We start from the raw sequence: 22863 nt of genomic DNA on the forward strand, positions 1-22863 counted from the left end.
ACAACGTCACTATTAACTCAAGCTAGCAAGGACAGTACGCGGCAGAAAGTAATGTACATCGGCCTTTCGAATGACATTTCGGCTTTGTAGAGCGTTGTCTCTGTCACTCATACCTATATGAATAAGAAAGAGGGTTAATCGTGATATGTAACCGTTTTATACAATACAATATCTTATACAAAGCCTACTGGTCTGAGAAGTCTCCAAGAGTCCGGTATAAGTACCTTGTATCAACGAGGGGGTGGGTGGCGCCGGCGTGGTGGGTGTGGGCGGGTGGAGGGTCGTGGGTGTGGGCGGCTGGGGGGTCGAGGGCGTCGGGGGGTGGGGGGTCGCGGGTGCGGGGCTGGCGGGCACCGTCGTGACTAATGGGGTCGGCTTCTTCTTCTTCTTTCTTGGTACTGGTGATGCAGGCACTGGTGTTTCTACTGGTATGGTTACTTTTGGTCTGAAAAAATTGCAACAGAATGTTTTATAAGTCTCTTTTTACATTCTAAACGTAAGTAGAATTTTTATCGATTGCCGTTGCCGTTCAAAAAGGACAGAGATCTCGCGAGGTACATCTCAGGGTCTACTTAAAGGTCGCTCTCGATTTAAAGGCAATAAAACTGTGACAAAATATCTTGCGGTGGTTAGTCAAGACTCGCATTGTCTTCAGTAAAAAAGTTAAAATACGTACTCAGTCTCCGTCTGTATAAGTTGAACAGGTGTAGCGGGCGTGGAAGGGGCACGTAACGGCGTCCCGGGTTGATCCAAACTCTTCAGTATATCGTAGTTGATCTTAGAACTCATTTTCTTTTCCACCAGCATTTTGCTATTCATAGGTATAAGTAGAAATATATGGCCAAATAGACGACCAAAGTCGTCATTAAACACAAACCTGTCTCCAATCTCCATAGCATGACGGCCAATAAATGTGTGACACGGGAATCGATAAAACAGACCTCTCTCGATTTAAAGTCAATACAACTGTGACAAAATTTCTTCCTGTGGTGTCAGGACTCGCATGGTCTTTGGTAAAAAAAGTTAGAATACTTACTCAGTATCAGTCTGTACAAGTTGTGCAGGCGTAGCGGGCGTGGAAGGGGCACGTAACGGCGTCCCGGGTTGATCCAAACTCTTCAGTATATCGTAGTTGATCTTAGAGCTCATTTTCTTCTCCGCCAGCATTTTGCCGATCGCCTCTCCTGCCGTGGACGCGTTCAACGCAACCTTCTTCTTGTACGAGCCGCGTATTTTTTTCTTTTTGTCTTTTCCCTCTTCTTTTTCCCTTGCACGTAGTTCCTCTTTAACTGTGGAAATGTTCTAAATTAAAATCTAACTCGGCTGGGCAGCGTTCAGGAAGTCTCGAGATGTCTTCTTCTTCAAAATTCCTCAGTGCTTGAAGACTATAGTTTTAAAAAATTGCGCAATGCGCCTAAATTTATAAATGCAAAGCACCTAACTTTTAAAACGCTTTTCAATACTCGAGGATATCTGCAAAAATTACAAACTTACTTTTTTGGCCCTTCAAATAGTCTGCATTAATGCTATGCCACATTCTGGTCTTGTTACGCGCTTCCTCCCCGGTCATAATGAGGGAGTCTGTATAATCCTCATCGGCAGAACTGAGGAACAAGTCCTCAGCGATGTGTAAGTCTCTGCTGAACTGACGTCGGGTTTAAGGAACTTTTTACGAGCCTACATACAAGATTTTGGCTGAATACTAAAATGTTGCCAAGTGTATATGCCAAATCCAACTCGGTTGGGCAGCGTTCAGGAAGCTTCGAGATGTCTTCTTTTCCAAAATTCCTCACTGCTTGAAGACCAGTTTTAGAAAAGTGTGCAAGGCGCCTAAATTGATAAACGCAACCTCGAGTAAATCTACAAAAATTATAAACTTACTTTTTTGGCCCTTCAAATAGTCCACATTAATGCTATGCCACATTCTGGTCTTGTTGCGCGCTTCCTCCTCGGTCATGATGAGGGAGTCTATATAATCCTCATCGGCAGAACTGAGGAACAAGTCCTCAGCGTTGTGTAAGTCTTTGTTGAACTGTTGTTTGACGTCGGGTTTGAGGAATTTTTCATTTTTGTCTTCTTCATGTCCCAGTCCTATGACTGCTAGTTCTGGCCCTAGAAGTAGATGTATCAGAAGCTTACACTCGTTATCTAGGTATTCTATGGTGTGAAGTAGCAGCTAATGGGGTTCAGGTAACACACAGATAACTCAACTCAGAAACTCAGTGTGAAAAGAACAACACTACTCAATGTAATTTGAATGCTCGACTCGCAAGTCCACCATGGAATGTTTTAAACCTTCGAATTTAGATAACTTATGTACGACCACAATTCAATTTTACCAAAAACTCCAGAAAATCCGGTTTTATTAGGTAAGTAGGTAAAAATGATTTTTACACCTATTGGTTACAATTTATTAAATTTTAAGTGTGTCTGGCAATGCATGACGTGATTTCTAATACTATTCTGAAGAAAATATAAAAAAAATTAGACTTAAACTTGGACGAAAGATTTTATACGTCTTTGTTAGGTACCTGCTATCTGCCAAAGCCACCATGATATAAACTTCATAGTCACTGATCGTTTCTCCCTGTGTTTCGCAGAGAAACTTTTAGCTTTTATAAAATAACAAGTTTCTGGCCATCACGGGCTCTTTCTCTAAAAGTGAATCTTCTAGGCAAGCGCGCTCCAACCTAGTCTGCATCATTGCTTTTTATTAGCATGATTGTCGTCAAGAGCAAGCCTATGTTGGTTTGTCCTTCAATCACGTCGCAACGAAGCAACGGTTCGACGTGATTTTTTGCAGGGGTATACTTAATGACCTGGAAAGTGACATAGGCTACTTTTCATCCCGGAAAATCAAAGAGTTCCCACGGGATTTTTAAAAATCTAAATCCACGCGAACGAAGTCGCGGATATTGGCTAATAATTTAAAAAAAAGATATAGTTACCCAGTCCTTTCTCCAACTTGCTAGTGTCATTACTCGTGGCAGCAACGCTTTTCGACTGAACGTCTCTCGCCATTTCTCCGATCAAACTCAGTGTGTCCTGCGCTGCGAATCTAGAAGCATCCTCCGCTTCAGCCTGTGACACTTCATCTGGAGTATTAAAACAAAATCAAATCCTAGGGATTCATTCGATGCAGGCTCAAAATCAAAACACAACTATTTCAATCTAGTCCCCCTTTACCTTTGTACCAGTTTCTATCTCTGTACGCGACAGATCGATATGGCAATCGGGGTATGAGGCGGGGGGACGCCCCGCGCACTCGCACGTCACCCGCGCTCGACCGCACCGGGTTAGCGCAGGGGCTGTTCGGGTGTGCAGGGCGTTCCCTCCCCGATTGCCATCGCAACGCCGGCTCACTACTGAGCACGGGTCTCCTCTCTGAGTGAGAAGGGTTTGGCCATAGTCTACCACGCTGGCCAAGACTTCACACCCCTTTGAGAACATTATGGAGAACTCTCAGACATGCACGTTCCTCATGATGTTTTCCTTCACCGTTAAAGCAAGTGATATTTTATTACTTAAAAGTTAAAATGCACATAACTCCGAAAAGTTACAGGTGCGTGCCCGGGATCGAACCTCGACCTCAGATTAGGAGACGGACGTCCTAACCACTTGGCTATCACAGCCTTTTTTTTTAAGAAAAAGAAATACCAGCAATTGGAGTAGGTGTGGGGGGGTTCTTTCTTTTCTTTTTGCTGCAGTCTTTTTCTAGTTGAGCGTCTATTTCTCTCTGCAGTTCAGTCATTTCTTTTTCCCCATCCTCCTCTTCTAATAACTGCCAAAAAAACGAGTAATGTATATAAATACATATATAACCGCAGTTTTATAGCCTTAATAGCTCAATGATCAAAAACAGACCGAAATCAAAAATTGTCGTACCTACTAAGCTTAATTGAACGAGAAAAGTGTAATTTAATATTAGTTATGTTTTGAATGGCAAAAAAAATAACAAAGTCTGTACATAAAAGTTCAAGTTTGGTAAGGGTATCGTACCATCGTACAAGAAATAACACTCTATTTTTATTTCTTACATAGCTTATGCTACCACTTCGTCCGCGTGGACTACACAAATTTCAAACCCCTATTTCACCCCCTTAGGGGTTGAATTTTTGAAAATCCTTTCTTAGCGGATGCCTACGTTAATAATAGCTATCTGCATGCCAAATTTCAGACGGATCCGTCCAATAATTTGAGCTGTGCGTTGATAGATCGGTCAGTCAGTCAGCCTTTTATATATTAAGATTTTCGTTATGATATTCGTGATCAGAAGGCCAAAATACGTTGTTAAACCGTTCAGAGTTATCGGAGGTACCCACTTTTCAAAAGTTTATCCAAAATTGTAGAGATAATACGAGCCCACCTTCTGTAATCGAGCTTTATCCCTCTTTCTAGCTGCCTTGAACGCGGGCGGGTCCTGCTCTTCCTCCAAGTCCACGGTCATGAACTTGTCTAGGGTGAGGGCACTGGAAGGAGTTTCGCCAAACTCGAATAGATGTTTCCATGTAGTCGTCTCGTGTATTTTGACATTTCGCACTACGCCCGTTGGTGTACGCGATAAATAGAAAGGAAAAATTGTAAAGAAAAATATGAGCCCACCTTCTGTAATCGATCTTTATCCCTCTTTCTAGCTGCCTTGAACGCGGGCGGGTCCTGCTCCTCCTCCAAGTCCACGGTCATGAACTCGTCCAGGGTAAGGGCACTGGAAGGGGTTTCGCCGAACTCGAACAGACGTTTTCGTAATGTCGTCTCGTGTATTTTGACTATTCGCACCACGTCCGTCGGTGTGCGCGAGAATTCGTGAAGACGGGCTGCTATTAGGAGCGCTGGAATAAAAAAAACATGGTTTTATGTATTACAAACTAGCTGATACCCGCGACTTTGTCCACGGGGATTTAGGTTTTTCAAAATCCCGTGGGAACTCTATGATTTTGTCTTTTTAATAGAGATAGCGACCAAACGAGCAGGCGGGTCGGGTTGTTTAGTCTGTAACGTGATAGCCGGACACACCAATAAACAAACACTTTCGCATTTACGATCAGCTGATATTTTGAGAAGTAAAAAATAAAAGCTGACTTACCAGCACCACATATGCCTGAGGGTCGTCGGCCAGAGTGTATGGAGTCTCTTTTCATTCTCTGAACTAGTCGCAACGCAGTCATGCTGACCTCGTGCTGTTTGTCTTCGAACTTTAACTGTGACGCGAAACGAAGTATGTAGAGACAGGGATCTGTAACAACGTATTTTTATATAGACTTGCTATATTTTTATTGTGTGGTTGTGGTGTGACCGTTCTCTGGTAGGAGGCATCGGCCGTGGCTAGTTACCCCCCTACCGGCAAAGCCGTGCCGCCAAGTGATTTTGCGTTCCGGTAGGATGCCGTCTTCCGTGTAGAAACCAAAGGGGCATGAGTTTAATAAAAACTGTCATACCCCTTCCTGGCTGCGGGGTGATGCCACACGAGTAGATATTATAGACCAGAGGGGAAGCTTCACACTAGCTCACGCACACCACGACGTGCCACGGACGCTCCGTGCGCCCAGTTTGGCGGCAAACGGAGCGTCCGTGACATGTCGTGGTGTGCGTGAGCTGCGCTAGAGTGAGTGAACCTACAGCCAGCCGCTAGTATGAAGCTTCCCCTCTGGTCTATATATCTACTCGTGTGGTGATGCGCCTATAATATATAATTATATTTTTTTATTTTTTTTTTATTTTTTTTTATTTATTATTATAATATACCTAATTCTTTACCTACTTAATTATTCCAGGTCTTAAACTATACCCGTACAAAAATCACGTCGATTCGTTGCTCCGTTGCGACGTGATTGAAGGACAAACCAACAAACTAACACACTTTCGCATTTATAATATGGACTTTTTTGCACTGAACGTATCTATGTATATAGTATATATACCTACTTATATAACCTATATCAGTTTTATGTAGCCCAATTAATAATAAGTATAATTGTTATACTAAATTATTATTTATTAATTACTTTTAGCTCAAACGACTTGTATGGAAGATATTCTTGTTAGATATTTGTAGCAATCAAACATTTTTTATTGCATGACAGGCTTGCGATTGATAAAAGCAATATTGAAGTCTAGGTTGGAGCGCGCTTGCCTAGAAGAGGCCTATTCACTCCTGCTTTGAAGATATTTAGGGATTATTTAGGTTATTCGCAGCAGGAAACACGGAAGCCGAAAAGGCATTCCACAACTTAGCGGTTCGTATCAGAATCCATGTTACAGATTTCTACAGTGTGAATAGTTGGTAGCTGGTATTGATTACTAAAATCTAGAATTCTAATCATAAAATCTACTTAATTTGACTAAGTAATTTTCTTATTTAATTTGAAAATTATGAAACCTAGCAGTAAATAATTAGTAAAGTATTGACGCAAGGTAAGACGATTTTTATAGGCAATTTACTTAGCTATGTAAACGTCTCTGATAGTTCTTGGGATAGGTATATATTCCTTATTTATTTTCCTTTACTCTTGTATTTAGATACTGATGATGATTATTGAGTTTAGGTATTTACTTTTGCATAGACGTTATTGCAGAGACTCTGAAAGACCTTAATGCACTGCTCAATTACCTTAGCAGTTTCTCAACATGAGTAATCGTTGAGAACTCTGCACTCGAAATTGAAGACGAGTATGTAATATAGGTATAACTGAGACACACAGTCTAGCTAGGTTAGTCCAATTTCGAGAAAGAGGTTAGCCGCCCAATACAACTCGACTGGGCAGCGTTCGGGAAGCTCCGAAATTCCTCAGTGTTTGAAGACCAAAATCTTCGAACAGTGCGTTTTGCCAGTGATGACATAATATGGACCCGAGACATGGTAGCTAAATATGGGCTTCATAAGAAAGCTCAAGAGTGACTCAGCGGGTGATGGATAGAACTATGCTTGGAGTTTCTCTACGTGATCAAAACATAGAAGTGACGAGATGCGTAGGAGAACCAGAGCAACCGACATAGATAAAGGGTTGCGAACCTGAAAAAGGACTTTGGGGTCCCAGGGTTAGAATGGCGACCTCACACTGGAAAGCACAGCGTTGGAAGATCCTCCACTAAGTGGACAGACGGCCGGCGGCGCCGGCGCGGCGAAAAACCGTGGCGTATGGACTATGGAAGTCCCTACAAGCTTACAATACTATAGAATTGTTGAAACGCCCACTTGGTGGACGGACGAATTTCAAGCAAGTGGGGCTCGACAATTTCAATTCGACCCGAGGACGTGTCTTCTACAAATTCTTGCAAGATGACTTTGTCCAGCAGTGGACGTCGATTCCGAAAAAACTGCTTCAGTCATTATTACAATCTCAGTCATTTTTCTGATTGGTGGAATTTATGGTATCCTAGTTGCAAAAATGCATTGTAGCCAATAGTGAGCGAGCGTCAACCAATCAGAGCTGATTGCCATCGTTTGTAGCTGTAATTTTACCGTAATCGAGCAGCTGATCGGTCGGTCTGTCTATTGAAACAGCGATGACGATAAAGCGGAATTGAAGGTATCATTCGCTCCATCTTTAAATGATTTGAATAACCACGCAACTTGTTTTAATTGTAAAAGCGAACTAAGTAGGTAATTAGTATGCAGCCTTGTTTACCTTTCAAGTTGCTACAATGAAACACAAAATATATAAAGTACCTAGTTATTTTTAAATGTTGTACGTCAATAATATCCCTATTTACGTAGGACGATGGTTAATAAATCTATTTAAAAAATGTGGCCGGTTACACAAGTCAGTACGAAATTGTTAATAACATAAAAATCTTATACGATAAAATATGACTTGCAATAAATTTTTGATATATAGAGGCTCATTATTTATTACTTTTGAAGGTCATAGAAACATTTCATTGAGGTTTGAATAGAGTTTTGTAGCTACTATTTTGTACCTACTACTACTAAATACCTATAAAAGTTTAATTGAATGAAAAATAGTTTTACTTATTATTTATTTATTTACTAGTTTGTACGGCGAAGTAGAGTTTTTAAATGGTCCGCTAGTGGTAGAATGTCCCCGATGGGCTGATATTATCAGGGTCTTAATTAAAACCGTTACTCACAAACAAGTTAAAAGCATAAATAAGTCAATTAGGACTTTTTAGGGTTCCGTAGCCGAATAGCAAAAAACGGAACCCTTATAGATTAGTCATGTCTGTCTATCTGTCTGGATGTATGTCACAGCCACTTTTTTCCGAAACTATAAGAGCTATACTGCTGAAACTTGGTACGTAGATGTATTCTGTGAACCGCATTAAGGTTTTTATGCAAAAATAGAAAAAAAAACAATAAATTTTGGGGTTCCCCATAGTTAGAACTGAAACCCAAAAATTTTTTTTCTTCAAACCCATACGTGTAGGGTATCTATGGATAGGTCTTCAAAAATGATATTGAGGTATCTAATATCATTTTTTTCTACACTGAATAGTTTGCGCGAGATACACTTCCAAAGTGAATGTGCCCCCCCCCCCCCTGTAACTTCTTAAATAAGAGAATGATAAAACTAAAAAAAATTTGATGTACCTACATAGCCATGCAAACTTCCACCGAAAATTGGTTTGAACGAAATCTAGTAAGTAGTTTTTGATTTATCGTGCAAAATGTCGATAAAATACGATTATACTACGGAACTTTATTTGTAACCACTTCATAACAAACTAACTTATTATAATTTAATTTAATGTAATTACTAACCTAACTAACTCCCGCACAAAATTAAATAGATACAATGTAAATGAGTGAACACTTAATAGGCATATGTACAAACTAGAAATAAGTAGCTAAGTAAAAATGTAAAAGCTGTTTGTGTTCCATTAAAAAAAAAAAAAAAAAAAAAAAAAAAACCCTCAGTGCGCGAGTCTGATTCGCACTTGGCCGGTTTTTTGCTTTAAACTTGTAGGCGTTGGCACTTACAAAATCAACGATCCATGCTAATAATATAAATGCGAAAGTGTATCTGTCTGTCTCTCAATCTGCATACTTACTATCTATGTTTTCACGGCCTGTTACGTTTAGCCAATTTTGACCAAATTCGGTGCATATGCCACTTTTGATACCCGAAAATTAAAAAGTTCCAACGGCATTTTGAAAAACCCTCACACCGGAATTCAAAGTCAAGATAGGGGCTTCTTTAGAGGACGCTTTAGATAACATTTGTCATACACAACCTCAATGCATTGCGTAAACGTTGAATATGACACATGTCGTTTGAATCGTCCTCTAAAGAAGCCCCTATCTAGACTTGACTATGAATTCCAGTGTAAACCCACGTGGACAAAGTTGCGGTCATCACCTAATTAATACAGAGATAGCTTGCATCATGATACAGACTACTTTTTATCCTGGAAAAATCAAGGAATTCTGATGGGATTTTGAAAAACCCAAATCCGAAGTCGCGGGCATCATCTAGTGAAAAATAAATATTAACTTCACAAAATCTTCGAGTTTCACCGAGTAAATATTGTATGGTTATGTAGGTCAAGGCAAACCCAGACCCCACCAGTGCCAATTGAAAGACCGAGTTAAAAATAGACCCCGCACGATCTGAATATTAATTATAATCATCGGGATACAGTTCTGCTGACCGTGATTATATGTTTAGGTCTACACTTTTAGACTTGCAGCAGTGCAAGTGCAGTATGCCTTAAAAAAATAGTAGTCAATGTTAAAAGTTTTGCTTGCGCGCTTATTCACTCCTGCCTTGAAGGTATTTAGGTTATACCTACTTGACAGGAAACACACGGGCGCCGGAAGGGCATTTCATACCTTAGCGGTTCGTATCAGAAACATTTCGTACGCGTAGATTGGATGTCGACCACATAACGGTGCCAACTTTCAAGGTGTCTGGCTGTTCAGTGGTTTAAGATATAAGCAGGCGGTACTTAGCAGAAGTCCATGATACAGCTAGGATCAGATAAAACTGTTAAGCTTAGCGTGCAGCAAGTATTCTGAACTGCCCGCCCGCCTTCCTACTACCACCCAACACCACACAGATTTTCCAATACACACTCAAACAGCCGGAGCATCCTCAGGAGATATTGGATCTGCAATCATCATCATCATAGTTATCAACTGATAGATCCGTGGGAACAGCTGGACTTAAACTACTTGAAATGTATATTTCACGCAGGTAGCCCTAAAGTAGCCCTACTTTTCTTTGATTTCACGTCACCATAACCTATATTTGACATATCGTCGATTCAGGATCAAACCGAGAGTTCCCTCACTCTAGTTCAATCTGATTGTAGTGTCAACGTCTCCTGAGAATGCCTCGGTGTCGGAAATATTTCCATGGACCTGGTTTTCCTTTACACGACGGAATGCATAAAAACTGCAAAAAATACAATACAATTTAACCATTTTGAAATCAGGCAAAAATAATCGCATCAAGCAAAGTTAACTCTTTCAAAATGAATTGAAGGTTTTTTAAAAGTTTACTCGCATTTAAACCTGTTGGTTGGCCCAGACCGAAATGCAACCAGTTTCTGAGACGTTGCCATTTAGGACAAAGGAATAATGTGATATTTTGAGACCGCACCGCTCCTCGGCACATTTTATTTGCAACTGAATTTGAAAATGCTGTTATAGGTAGTATTATACTTAACTAGCTTCTGCTCACGACAACATCCGCGTGCACTACACAAATTTGAAACCCTTTTTTTCACACATTTAGGGGTTGAATTTTCAAAAATCCTTTCTTAGCGGATGCCTACGTCATAATATCTAATTTTCAGCCCGATCCGTCCAGTAGTTTGAGCTGTGCGTTGATAGATCAGTCAGTCAGTCAGTCAGTCAGTCACCTTTTCCTTTTATATATTTAGATACATACTTAGTTTTAGGTGCTTTGAAGGTTTTCGTACCACCGTTGGCTCACTATTGAGCACGGGTCTCCTCCTCACCTCCTCCTCAGATTAGGGCGGATTTTTTATTCAGGAATAAATTAACAATTTTGTAGAAACTCTGTCAAAATTTATTTATTCCTCAGTTAATAATATTAAAATTAGTTATATTATGACGATTGAAAAACTGGTGCTTAGTTTAATAAATGTCAGTATATGTATATTATTTATCTAAATATATAAAAGGAAAAGGTGACTGACTGACTGACTGACTGACTGACTGACTGACTGACTGATCTATCAATGCACAGCTCAAACTACTGGACGGATCGGGTTGAAATTTGGCATGCAGATAGCTATTATGACGTAGGCATCCGCTAAGAAAGGATTTTTGAAAATTCAACCCCTAAGGTGGTGAAATAGGTGTTTGAAATGTGTGTAGTCCACGCGGACGAAGTCGCGAGCATAAGCTAGTTAATAATCTATAGTAGATGACGAATGATGATGCAGTCAATACTTTAAGCAAATATGACACTCGCCTAAGTCCACAGCTAAATATCTGGGAATACTTCGTTGCATCAAAAATGACCAAAGATTCTTTCACACAGAACACTAGAGGTTTCCCAATGAAGAGATTAGATATATTCAACGAAGCAAGAAAAGAGTTAAAATTATGCAAGCACCGATATTAAGACCGATGTTATCTGAAGCATGATATTTGCATAGTCAACAATCTCTTGCACATAAATAGTTAGGTATTAAAGAAGTTTCACAATTAACTACTTTCTAATTTCCTTACGTAGGTACACCGCACATTTTACGTTTAACTGGTTTTAATGAAATATATTTGTATAGTCTATGCTTAATCTGGGATAGACTAACCATAGACTATACACATCCAAGGGTGGCTGTTTCAGGATGGATAAACGGAATAAGAGGTCAGAAATCATTAGTGAATTTGCTCGTGGAATATTCAACATTATTTTAAGAAAATATAAGTCTCTGAAATAGTCAATATACAGATATAATATTATACAGATATATTGACTATTTCAGAGACTTATATTTCCTTAAAATAATGTTGAATATTCCACGAGCAAATTCAATAATGATTTTTGATCGCTTATTCCGTTTATCCATCCTTACAGCCACCTTTGGATGTGTATAGTCTATGCTTAGTCTATCCCAAAGCATAGACTTATACAAATTCCGTAAATAAGGTACGACCATTGATTTATTAACTACACGACAATGAGGATTAACTGTTTTCTCAGCTGGTATAGGGATCTCAGTCATCTAATTGATATTTATTTTATTTGTAATTGTCTTATGGGCTCAATTCTGACTACAATGCAATAATATGGTATGGTAACCTGGACCTGTTGGGGGTGATTTTCAATTTACACTTATATAAAACCTGAAAGATCGTATAGTGGTTCTTACTTCTTATGCATTGCTAATTTAAATAGCAAACTACTGTAAATCTGTCAGCTGGTCTGTGGTGAGCAAATAAATCTGATTTAAATATTAATGCATTAAAATGCATCATTATATATTTTTTGTATAAGTAATGATATTATCTGACGTTAATATTCATAAATAAGTCTCAAAGACTAGGTACTGTTATTACTATTATGATTGGTAGGTACTATTAAAAATTAAATTATATCCTTGATATTTTTATGTGTCTACATATTTTAAGAGGAGTGTATTCTGAGCGCATTTTTATAGATATCTGACAAATCACAGACACAGATATTAATTTGTAGAGCGTGACTACAAAATTTCATTGATTTTAATTAGTTATTAATATTCAAACCAGGATCAAACTTTGTTTGTACGAAGCTCGCTTCGAATACTTAATGGGTCGAAATAGGTATCAAATATTATGTATCATGGAGTTGCTCAGAGTAATATGTACGTGGCAGGAAACGCAGATGTCGGAACTCAGAAGGGAAACACGGTCGTAGGCAACCTTAACGGTTTGTATCAGAAACTCAGAGCTAATGGGCAGATTACACCTACCGAGTACAGTGGCGAGTCAGTGTCCTCGGCCGAGTACTCGGTTGGTATAAACACTTTTACGAGTGCAATTTCGCCAATTTCTCATGGGCAGATTCCACCTACCGAGTAGTGAAGCGAGACAGTAAAATGTCACTCGGCCGAGACAGTGCTGTGGTGGCCGTTTATACGTATTTCGAAATTGCGCCGAGCAGTCGTAAGTGTTTATACCAACCGAGTACTCGGCCGAGGACACTGACTCGCCACTGTACTCGTTAGGTGTAATCGTACCATCAGCCACAGCACTGTCTCGGCCGAGTGACATTTTACCGTCTTGCTTCACTACTCGGTAGGTGTAATCTGCCCATTACATACAGATTCATAGAAACTATAGGTGTCGCTTACAGTTTGCGGTTGCCTGCAGCCCATCTCGGACTTGTACCTTTAAAGTTATAATTTGGCCAATTGTGTGGGTGGCGGTGGCAATAAACGGGACTAGACTACCTATAGGGCGATTGTCTACAACCTGCATCAATCATTATTACAATCTCAATTGTTCTGATAGGCTGAATTCGTGCGATTCTTGTTGCAACAATGCATTGCCATGCAACCATGCATGCCAATAGTGAGCTAACGTTCTAACCAATCAGAGATGATTGAGATCGTGACATTGTAGCTGTCATTCTCCCGCAATCGCGTAGCAGGTTTAATCAAGTCGTATTAAATATGGATGTTTCTTTTTTACGTAAGAGGTCGATAGGGCATTAACACAAGTCGGATGTTCAATCACATACTATAAGGTCAAATCTACATAGAGGTATTATGCAACGTCTCGCTTATAGCATGCTCATTTGTTTGTATCGAATACACATAGAAATGAAACCGGTTGAATAACAACCTTTCACATAATTTAAGTATGTAGGTAATTAAGTATATCGAACAAATTATTTATTATAGACACATACGAAAAATATACATCTACCTAATCGTGTTTTTATATAACGCATTCAAAAATTTACTAATATTAATTTTGTTTCGTGACTGCAATTTGAAAATTCTATAATAGATATACCGTTAACTTTGACCACCCAAAAAAGCAAAGTGGGATGCACAAGTGATTATGCATACCTTCATGATAATAAAGTCAAATGTAAAATAGTCCAAAGTTAAATAAGCCCTGACTTGTGCAATGCATTTTGCATTTATTAGAATAGATTTATATTTTCAAATAAACTTTTACAAATCAAAATATATATTTTAATTTGACTGACAGTCAAAGTCTAACCTCCCGTTCCCATTATCGTTTGTCGGGCCCGGATTTAAATCGGATGTTCCAGTGGCAGAACATTTTATATGAAGCTATTCACAATTGTCGGAAATCGATTTTGTGTCAAAAAGTATTGCCACTGGAATATCAAGCGACAAACGACAAGTGGGAACGGGGGGTAACGGTAACCGTAACGTAGCTTTAACCGCATGGACTAAGACTTAATGGACTAAGAGCCAGCGCGTGCCAGACCTTCATTAAGTTCGCTCTCTATAAAAAAGAGGAGGTACCTTTTCTCTATATAAGACTTAGGTAACTTAAGTAGTCAATAAAAAAAAAAAAATTAGATAGCAAGCCTGCAATCTGCTACCAATAATAAATAATTAAATGCTCGAGTATGGTCAAACTATGCGTGGAACTCAACATGTCCATTACATAATATATACCATTCATACTATTATTTACATAAATAATAATATGTAACAGTGTAATTTAAATGTAGGGCAATTATTATTGAAAGCAATCTATTCTAGAAGAACGGGTCGTGGATCAACGCGTTGTTTTACAAAAAACAATGAAGACTTATTTTGTAACCTCTTTATTCTAGGTAGTATCACACGTGCGTATATTATACTAGCTTATGCTCGCGTTTTCGTCCGCGTGGACTACACAAATTTCAAACCCCCATTTCAACCCCTTAGGGGTTGAATTTTCAATGCCTACGTCATAATAGCTATCTGCATGCCAAATTTCAGTCCGATCCGTCCAGTAGTTTGAGCTGTGCGTTGATAGATAGTTAGTCAGACAGTTAGTCAGTCAGTCAGTCAGTCACCTTTTCCTTTTATATATTTAGATATATATGCCTAACGCGACATTTATCAGCCTGCATACGTCTACCGTTCGACATAAGCGTTTATAGTGCGTATTCCTTCATATTCGTTAGCCCTTGCGAAATATTAGCTACTTCAAGATTTATTCAACGTAATTTGGTAATTTCAACACCTTATTTACATACAATTAACCGTAATGGCCTTACAATTTTATTAACCCCATGTAATTGCTCAAATTAACGAACGCAATCATTTGATAGGTACTACGAGTATTTCCTTAGTTCCTATACTAAACCTAGTTCTCACGCTCACGCATGAGAAAATCTATAGACGCGTGTGAATTTATGTTTGCTAACATTCAGGAACCTCTTTTGTCACCTTTGATTTCTCATGAGAAAATTTCAGCAAATTATGCGTAGGTAGCTACTCTATTTGCAAATGCATCATCATCAACTCAACGCTGGCAATTGGCATACTACTGAGCACGGGTCTCTTTTCAGAACGAGAAGTGAGAGGCGTTTGGCCATAGTCCACTACGCTGGCCAGGTGCGGATTGGCAGACTTCACACACCTTTAAGAACATTCTGGAAAACTCTCAGGCATGCAGGTTTCATTTTTCAAGATTTTTTTTTTTTTGAAAAGGAGTCAGGACTCTCAATGAAATAAAGAATACTGCCCAGAGAGATCAAAATACAACACCTGCTAATTGATAATCAAATCAAATTAAGTATAATTATAATATTCATATAAATAGTATTGAAATGGGTTTATTAAAATATATTTACATACAAAATATTCGTGAATCTTTTGTCCACGATTTTGTGAAACCTGATTTTATAGAATTCATATTAAACCTTTTTGTAATTTTTGACTCGTAGACACCCCCCCAACTCTATCTAATCTTTATAAAATATTTCTTGGCGGTCAAAGGAAGTAATGAAATAATTTAAATTACGGACACTTAACTTATTGCTATGCTAATATATACTCGTATGAGAAGATAATTGTCTACTCTAGTGTCTGCAGAATAAGGTATTTAAAAATTCCGAGGAATATTTAAATTTTCAACGATAAAAAGTCTAGTCTATTTTTTATGTAATTAATTAGGAACACTACCATACACGTATTTTACTTATCTTTTCTATAACTTATCTTATATTTTATTTATCTCCGTACTATATTTCATAATTTTTAGGGTTCAGTACCTCAAAAGGAAAAACGGAACCCTTATAGGATCACTTTGTTGTCTGTCTGTCTGTCTGTCTGTCTGTCTGTCTGTCTGTCCGTCTGTCGGTCAAGAAACCTACAGGGTAATTCCCGTGGACCTAGAATCATGAAATTTGGCAGGTAGGTACATCTTATAGAACTGACATTTGGGGAAAAATCTGAAAACCGTGAATTTAGGGTTAGATCACACAAAAAAAAAAAATGTGGTCATAAACTAATAATTAGTATTTACAACTTTCGAAGTGAGTGACTATATCAAATGGGGTATCATATTATGTAAGGTCTTCACCTGTACATTCTAAAACAGATTTTTATTTATTTTTAAGCATCATAGTTTTTGAATTATCGTGCAAAATGTCTAAAAAATACGACTGTATTACGGAACCATCGTCGCGCGAGCCTGACTCGCACTTGGCCGGTTTTTTTTACGGATGGAATGAATCCCGTGGTATCTCTTTGATTTTCCGGGATAAAAAGTAGCCGATGTCCGTCCCCGGGATGTAAGCTAACTTTGCACCAAATATCATGAAAATCAGTTAAACAGAGACACTTTCGCTTTTAAAATATTAGTATGGAAGTATGGATTTTAAGTTGGATTAGGTATTATAATTCAACAGAATACAAAATATTTTCCATTTTATATTCCTCAGTTAAGACCCCAAAATCGATTTTAATTAAGTGATAGATGCACTAAACACGGGCACATTATCGAGTAAATATTGTGTGAATTATTTATACAAAGTAAATATTTGGGCTACTCTAGGAATGCCATGATCGCCTTTTGCAATATGGCAAGGTCGTTATGATACACGGATTATTACAAATCGATTCATATTCATGATTTGAGCAACAATAAAAAAAATTGTTTAAACACTGCGCATGAGATCAAATATACTTCTAGACTAGATTGGGGGATTCCAACATCAATGAGATTATATATCTACGCATGAATTTTCTTTGTCAATCGTAACGTAAATATGTGATATAAGAAAATAAGGCGTATTGTATGAAAGATCTGATAAATCTACACCCTATTACTACCTTATATTATAAATAAGAAAGTGTGTTTATTTGTTGGTTTGTCCTTGAATCACGCCGCAATGGAGCAACGGATTTTCGTATTTTTTGATGGGTATAGTTCAAGACCTTGAGAGTGACAGGCTACTTTTTGTTTTACTAATTTAAGAATTCCTAAGGGATTTTAAAAAGCTAAAGCGAATTCGCGGAGCTCGTTACTAAATAGTGCAATTATTATTGCATTACTTTATCGTAATGCAAACTGCAATAAGATAAATTGCTTTCCTACCTTGGCTGGCATTGGTTAAGTAGGTAGGTATTTTGGCTGGTTCACATCCTGCATGGACCACAGAATATAATATAATCGTACCTACTAGGTACTACAGAATATATTAAGTAGAGCTAAATTATTAGAGTAATTTTTTGTAATACTTAAAACTTTTAATATACCAATGAATGGTATGAAATACCATTTTGAATATTTTTCACATCTTACATCTTTGTTATATTTCTATTGTTTTGGTAAGAATATTTAACTTAACTTTGAATGGTACCCTAGTATATTCACTTCAGTGTATTTTCAATGGTTAGCAGGGAAGGCCGTCAATAGTAGGTTTGAACTTTGAATTTACCAGAAATTCAGTGAAAACTAAACGAAACTTCGGCAATACTCTACTACTAGCTTATGCTCGCGCCTTCGTCCGCATGGACTACTCAAATTTCAGACCCCTATTTTACCCCCCTTAGGCGTTGAATTTACAAAAAACATTTCTTAGCGGATGTCTACATCATAATAGCTATCTGCATGCCAAATTTCAGCTCGATCAGTCCATTAGTTCGAGCTGTGCGTTGATAGATCAGTCAGTCAGTCAGTCGCCCTTTCTTTTTATATATTTAGATTTAACTTTTGTATTCAAACTCTCAGTATCTAGATAAACAGGGACAGTAAAATAAAAATAATAACAAGTATCTCAAACGCAAATATTTCGCAATTTTTGGAATTCGGATGTCCTCATGTTGTAGTCCAAATCAAAATAGAAGTGCAAAACTATTTTGCAGGTCCAATTACCATATCAGTAATCAGTAGGGGTTTTTCTTTAGATTCAAGGTCTGCAGTGTATTAAGATTTATTATTGGTTATTATTAATTATGGCTTGCGATATCTGAAATGATTTATCGATTGTTTTATCACTAGGCACATGCCATTTAATCGGTTAACTAGCAATGTATCATTCATTACGAAATCAAGGTACCTATTGCAAAGGTGGTGATAGAGTTATAGTAAACTATTAATCAGTAATCCTCATCCTCGTTAGAGCCTCAATAGCTCAACGGTTAAGGGGAAACTGAACTCCGAAAGGTCGGCGGTTCCCACCTATCCGTTGCACTATTGTCGTACCCACCTCTAGCACAAGCTTTACGCTTAGTTGGATTGGAAAGGGGGATATTAGTCTTGACTAATATGGTTAATATTCTGCTTAGTGGGAAAGAAATTTTCGAGCGTTCGCCACCATACTCTATGGGCCATCATTTGATTTTAGCCACTTCCTGCCATCTCCTTAAGGTGACGACGGTCCAGCAGCGGGCTGGAGGCTGTATCTACACTACAGAAGACATCTGCCCTAGTGATCATCGATTGTACAATAGACTTTATTTTTAATGCGTACATTTACTCGACTGAGTTTGTCGTTGGCTTCTTCTCAGACCAGGGTGCGTTTGGAGCTCTCGCTTTAAGTATTACTAATTAATTAAGCAGTACTAATTAATTGAGTAGAACTAATTAATTCATCATCATGATCAACCCATCACCGGCTCACTACAGAGCACAGGTCTCCTCTCAGAGTGAGAAGGGTTTTGGCCATAGTCTACCACGCTGGCCAAGTGCGGATTGGCAGACTTCACACACCTTTGAGAACATTATGGAGAACTCTTAGGCATGCAGGTTTCCTCACGATGTTTTCCTTCACCGTTAAAGCAAATGATATTTTAATTACTTAAAAACGCACATAACTCTGAAAAGTTAGAGGTGCGTGCCCGGGATCGAACCCCCGACCTCCGATTGGAAGGCGGACGTCCTAACCACTAGGCTACCACAGCTTTTTTTAATTAAGTAGTACTAATTAATTAAGTATTAAACTTGCCACCATTACCTTACAAATTCAACAATCGACAACCAATGCCTAACTCCTAATAATTTGAATAAATGCTTTCATTTGAGTGCACGGCCTGCCGCCTGCCCACTGCCACTCCCGCTGACTAATCCTTTAGGATTAACTCTATTTGTTTTCCCAAGCGATTCTTAACCTTAACGATGAACCAGAACAGATAATAACCAAACAGTTTAGTTTTGTTTGCCGTCGAGTATCAAATTGATTACAATTTTTTCGAGGCCAAAACAATTTGTAGAGCTACATGAACGATTGACCTTTATTGTCGTAAAATATCACAATCGGCCTAGATTTACCAAAATGAACAAGATGTTTTTACCCATTTTATAATATAAGTGTTTTAAACTGGATAAGTTAGCTTTTTTTAGGGTTCCGTACCTCAAAAGGAAAAACGGAACCCTTATAGGATCACTTTGTTGTCTGTCTGTCTGTCTGTCTGTCCGTCTGTCTGTCAAGAAACCTACAGGGTACTTCCCGTTGACCTAGAATCATGAAATTTGGCAGGTAGGTAGATCTGATAGCTGACATTTGGGGAAAAATCTGAAAACCGTGAATTTAGGGTTAGATCACACAAAAAAAATTAAATTGTGGTCTCATGACCATTAGACCACTAATAATTAGTATTTTCAACTTTCGAAGTGAGTGACTATATCAAGTGGGGTATCATATGAAAGGTCTTCACCTGTTCATTCTAAAACAGATTTTTATTTATTTTTATGCATCATAGTTTTTGAATTATCGTACAAAATGTCGAAAAAATACGACTGTAGTACGGAACCCTCATTGCGCGAGCCTGACTCGCACTTGGCCGGTTTTTTCAATCTACCTAGGTAATAGGCCCGACGTCTCAACACAAGCTGAGTGGCCTATCTGTTCGTGGTGTTGCACTGCTGTACAGGACGATATTGCCTACACCATGTATATGATACCTCGAATAAACATTAATCTATTTTAATTATGTCATTTTTAGAAGGTAGGTAAAGTTCGCGACAGGTCGACATGGCAAACGGGGTGGGGGCGTCCCCCCCCCGCACGATTTACCTCATACCCCGATTGCCATGTCAACCTGCCGCGAACTATACAACACAAACGTGTATATACAACAAAAATAAGTGTGGTCCAAACACGCGTACCCTATCATATTATGCCATTAGGGAGGTCCAGTGAACTCATTCAATTATTTTGCCATAAGACATGAGCACAACATGAGTTCCAATGTCCACCTCCCACGTCTATCATCACAGATACTCAATGAAAGCAAATTAGAAGAAGCTAAAAAATCTATACGTAATTTCGACGGAATAACGAGTGACGACATATATACCTACGAACAAAGCGATCTAATAAAAAGCTCTGAAAACGGTCTGCGACCTTGGGAGAAGAAGCTTAGTGAAGGGATTGCGGCACAGGAGACAGGATACCTAGGCAATTATCGGAAATAAAAAGTCAGGTCTAGTCCCGTGCCTGTTTGAGGTTGTATATTTATTCCTCCTTACCGGCGGAGCCTGCGCGGTACGCATACTAAACAGGTTTGATTTGTGCGTTCGCTCCACCATCGTGCATAATGATCGCATCGAGACACAAACAATACAATAAAGCTGAGATTTTGTTTTACTTTATCATGACTTAGATACTGAATCAATCCTGCAGCCAATTCCGTAACTCACGGGCTGTGTAATTTATTTCATTTCATTTATTATTCATGCATTCCAATATTGATTATATAAATAATTATTAAACAATTATTTTTATAATTACAATATTGAAACCCCGTTGGGGCACAGCAAATTTAGCAGGGAGACGGCGCTTATTAATCGTCGAGTAGATAGTCATTTATTTTGTAGTCCTACCTAGGCTTTTTCGATTAGGAATTTTTTTAATGCATCAATGAACGCTATATTATTCTCAATTTTTTTTTATGTGGTCAGGAATTTTATTATAAATTTTCGAACGAATCGAGTTGGGACCCTTACTGTGTATTTTTAGTTTAGAGCTTGGCACGAGCATATTAAGTTTACGCGAAGGAGTTCATAATAACGCGACACGTCTTCCAGTTTTGTGAAGTTTTGTGGTTTTATTTGTTTGGTTTGTGTGGTTAAATTTATTTGTGGAATACGGAAAGTATCACTGAAATAACTCTCTGCTGGACGGTTTGAGCTGTTTGGCATCAAAATAGCTATTATAACGTTAAATGTAGATATATCCGCTAAGAAAGGATTTTTGAAAATTCAACAGGGTGTAAAATAGGGGTTCGAAATTTGTATAGTCCACGCGGAAGTGTGGGGCATAAGATAGCATTGTATTAGCTAACTCCGGTCACCAACTTAGATGACATCATGAGCACTGAATCCCGATAGTCACCAATAGGGGTTATGGACACCGTTGCACAGTGATTGTACCTTGGATGAATAACTCTATGGATTGTACAGTTGTTAGAGACATATGTCAGACATTTAACTTATATTTTCTTCTATATTTATATTTAAAACTGTTCTCATTTTGATTCCGATTTTAAAAACCTAATTCCACGCGGACGAAGTCGCGGGCATCAGCTAGTATTATAATAATCTCTTGGTTCATCTTAAACTGCATCTTCCATCAGATGAAATCCTAGATAAATACAAAAACTAACAATTAAAAGAAAACTTAATTTATTACGGCATTGTCATCACCAAGCTCTGTCTTCGCAGTAGTTTTAGATCTTTTCCTTTACTCAAGGCTATTCTTAATTACAGTAGTCACAAGATAGCCTATAGGAATAAACAATTGTGTAATTAGGATTGATTGGTATGACCTTGTTCTGTTACTAACTAAACTTGTGTCGGTTTGCTATTTCTCTAATCTCTACCGTACCTCAATATAAAGTGGGTCTATCATTGCGTTGCAAAATATGATCAGCAAAATTTTGGGCATGAAAAATTAAGTACTAATTAATCTCTATAATCTTGTCTAGTTTAGTCCTATAAAAATAGTAATTTTAGATTTGTATGCACATAAATGAAGTTATCGATATCGATCCAATAGAACCAAAATAATATAAGCTCGACTCTTTCACGAGCGAAGTTGCATCCAAAAGTTACTTAGTTAAGTAAGAGTAACAACTAAAATGCTTGCACATAGAAAAACTGAGATATCCTAATTGCTAACGCAACAGTGCAGATAAAGACCTGTTTCAAAGTTAGTAATCGTAATACTTTAAAGTTACATCACACTAATATTATTATAAAGGAGAAAGTTTGTGTGTGTGTGTGCATGTATGTGTGTGTGTGTGTGTATGTTTGTTACACTTTCACCCAAAAGATACATGAGGGATTTGGCTGAAATTTGGAATATAGATTATATACCCTGGATTAACACATAGGCTACTTTTTAAAATCAATTAGTTCCCACGGGATTTTTCAAAAATCTATATCCACGTGAACGAAGTCGCGGGCATCAGCTAGTATTACAATAAAAGTGATACATCTTCTTATTTTGATTTGTGGCTTTC

At 38.2% G+C, this 22863-nt stretch overlaps 1 protein-coding gene across 2 annotated transcripts in view; it reads right to left on the reverse strand.

The window, feature by feature from the left end:
- Positions 1-22863, reverse strand: part of Brf (Brf RNA polymerase III subunit) — a 42365-nt gene that overhangs the window by 1567 nt on the left and 17935 nt on the right. The window contains exons 4-10 of one of the 2 annotated variants that reach the window (XM_034978351.2): positions 5084-5233; positions 4603-4829; positions 3658-3781; positions 2949-3095; positions 1882-2112; positions 1037-1289; positions 225-445 (exon numbers count right to left, since the gene is read on the reverse strand). In XM_034978351.2, coding sequence (XP_034834242.1) covers positions 225-445; positions 1037-1289; positions 1882-2112; positions 2949-3095; positions 3658-3781; positions 4603-4829; positions 5084-5233 — 1353 coding nt within the window. The remainder of the gene's footprint in view (positions 1-224; positions 446-1036; positions 1290-1881; positions 2113-2948; positions 3096-3657; positions 3782-4602; positions 4830-5083; positions 5234-22863) is intronic. The other variant, XM_069504529.1, reaches the window with a different exon arrangement.

This window comes from Maniola hyperantus, chromosome 18, assembly GCF_902806685.2.
Source record: "Maniola hyperantus chromosome 18, iAphHyp1.2, whole genome shotgun sequence".
In the NCBI taxonomy this organism is placed as follows: Eukaryota; Metazoa; Arthropoda; class Insecta; order Lepidoptera; family Nymphalidae; genus Maniola; species Maniola hyperantus.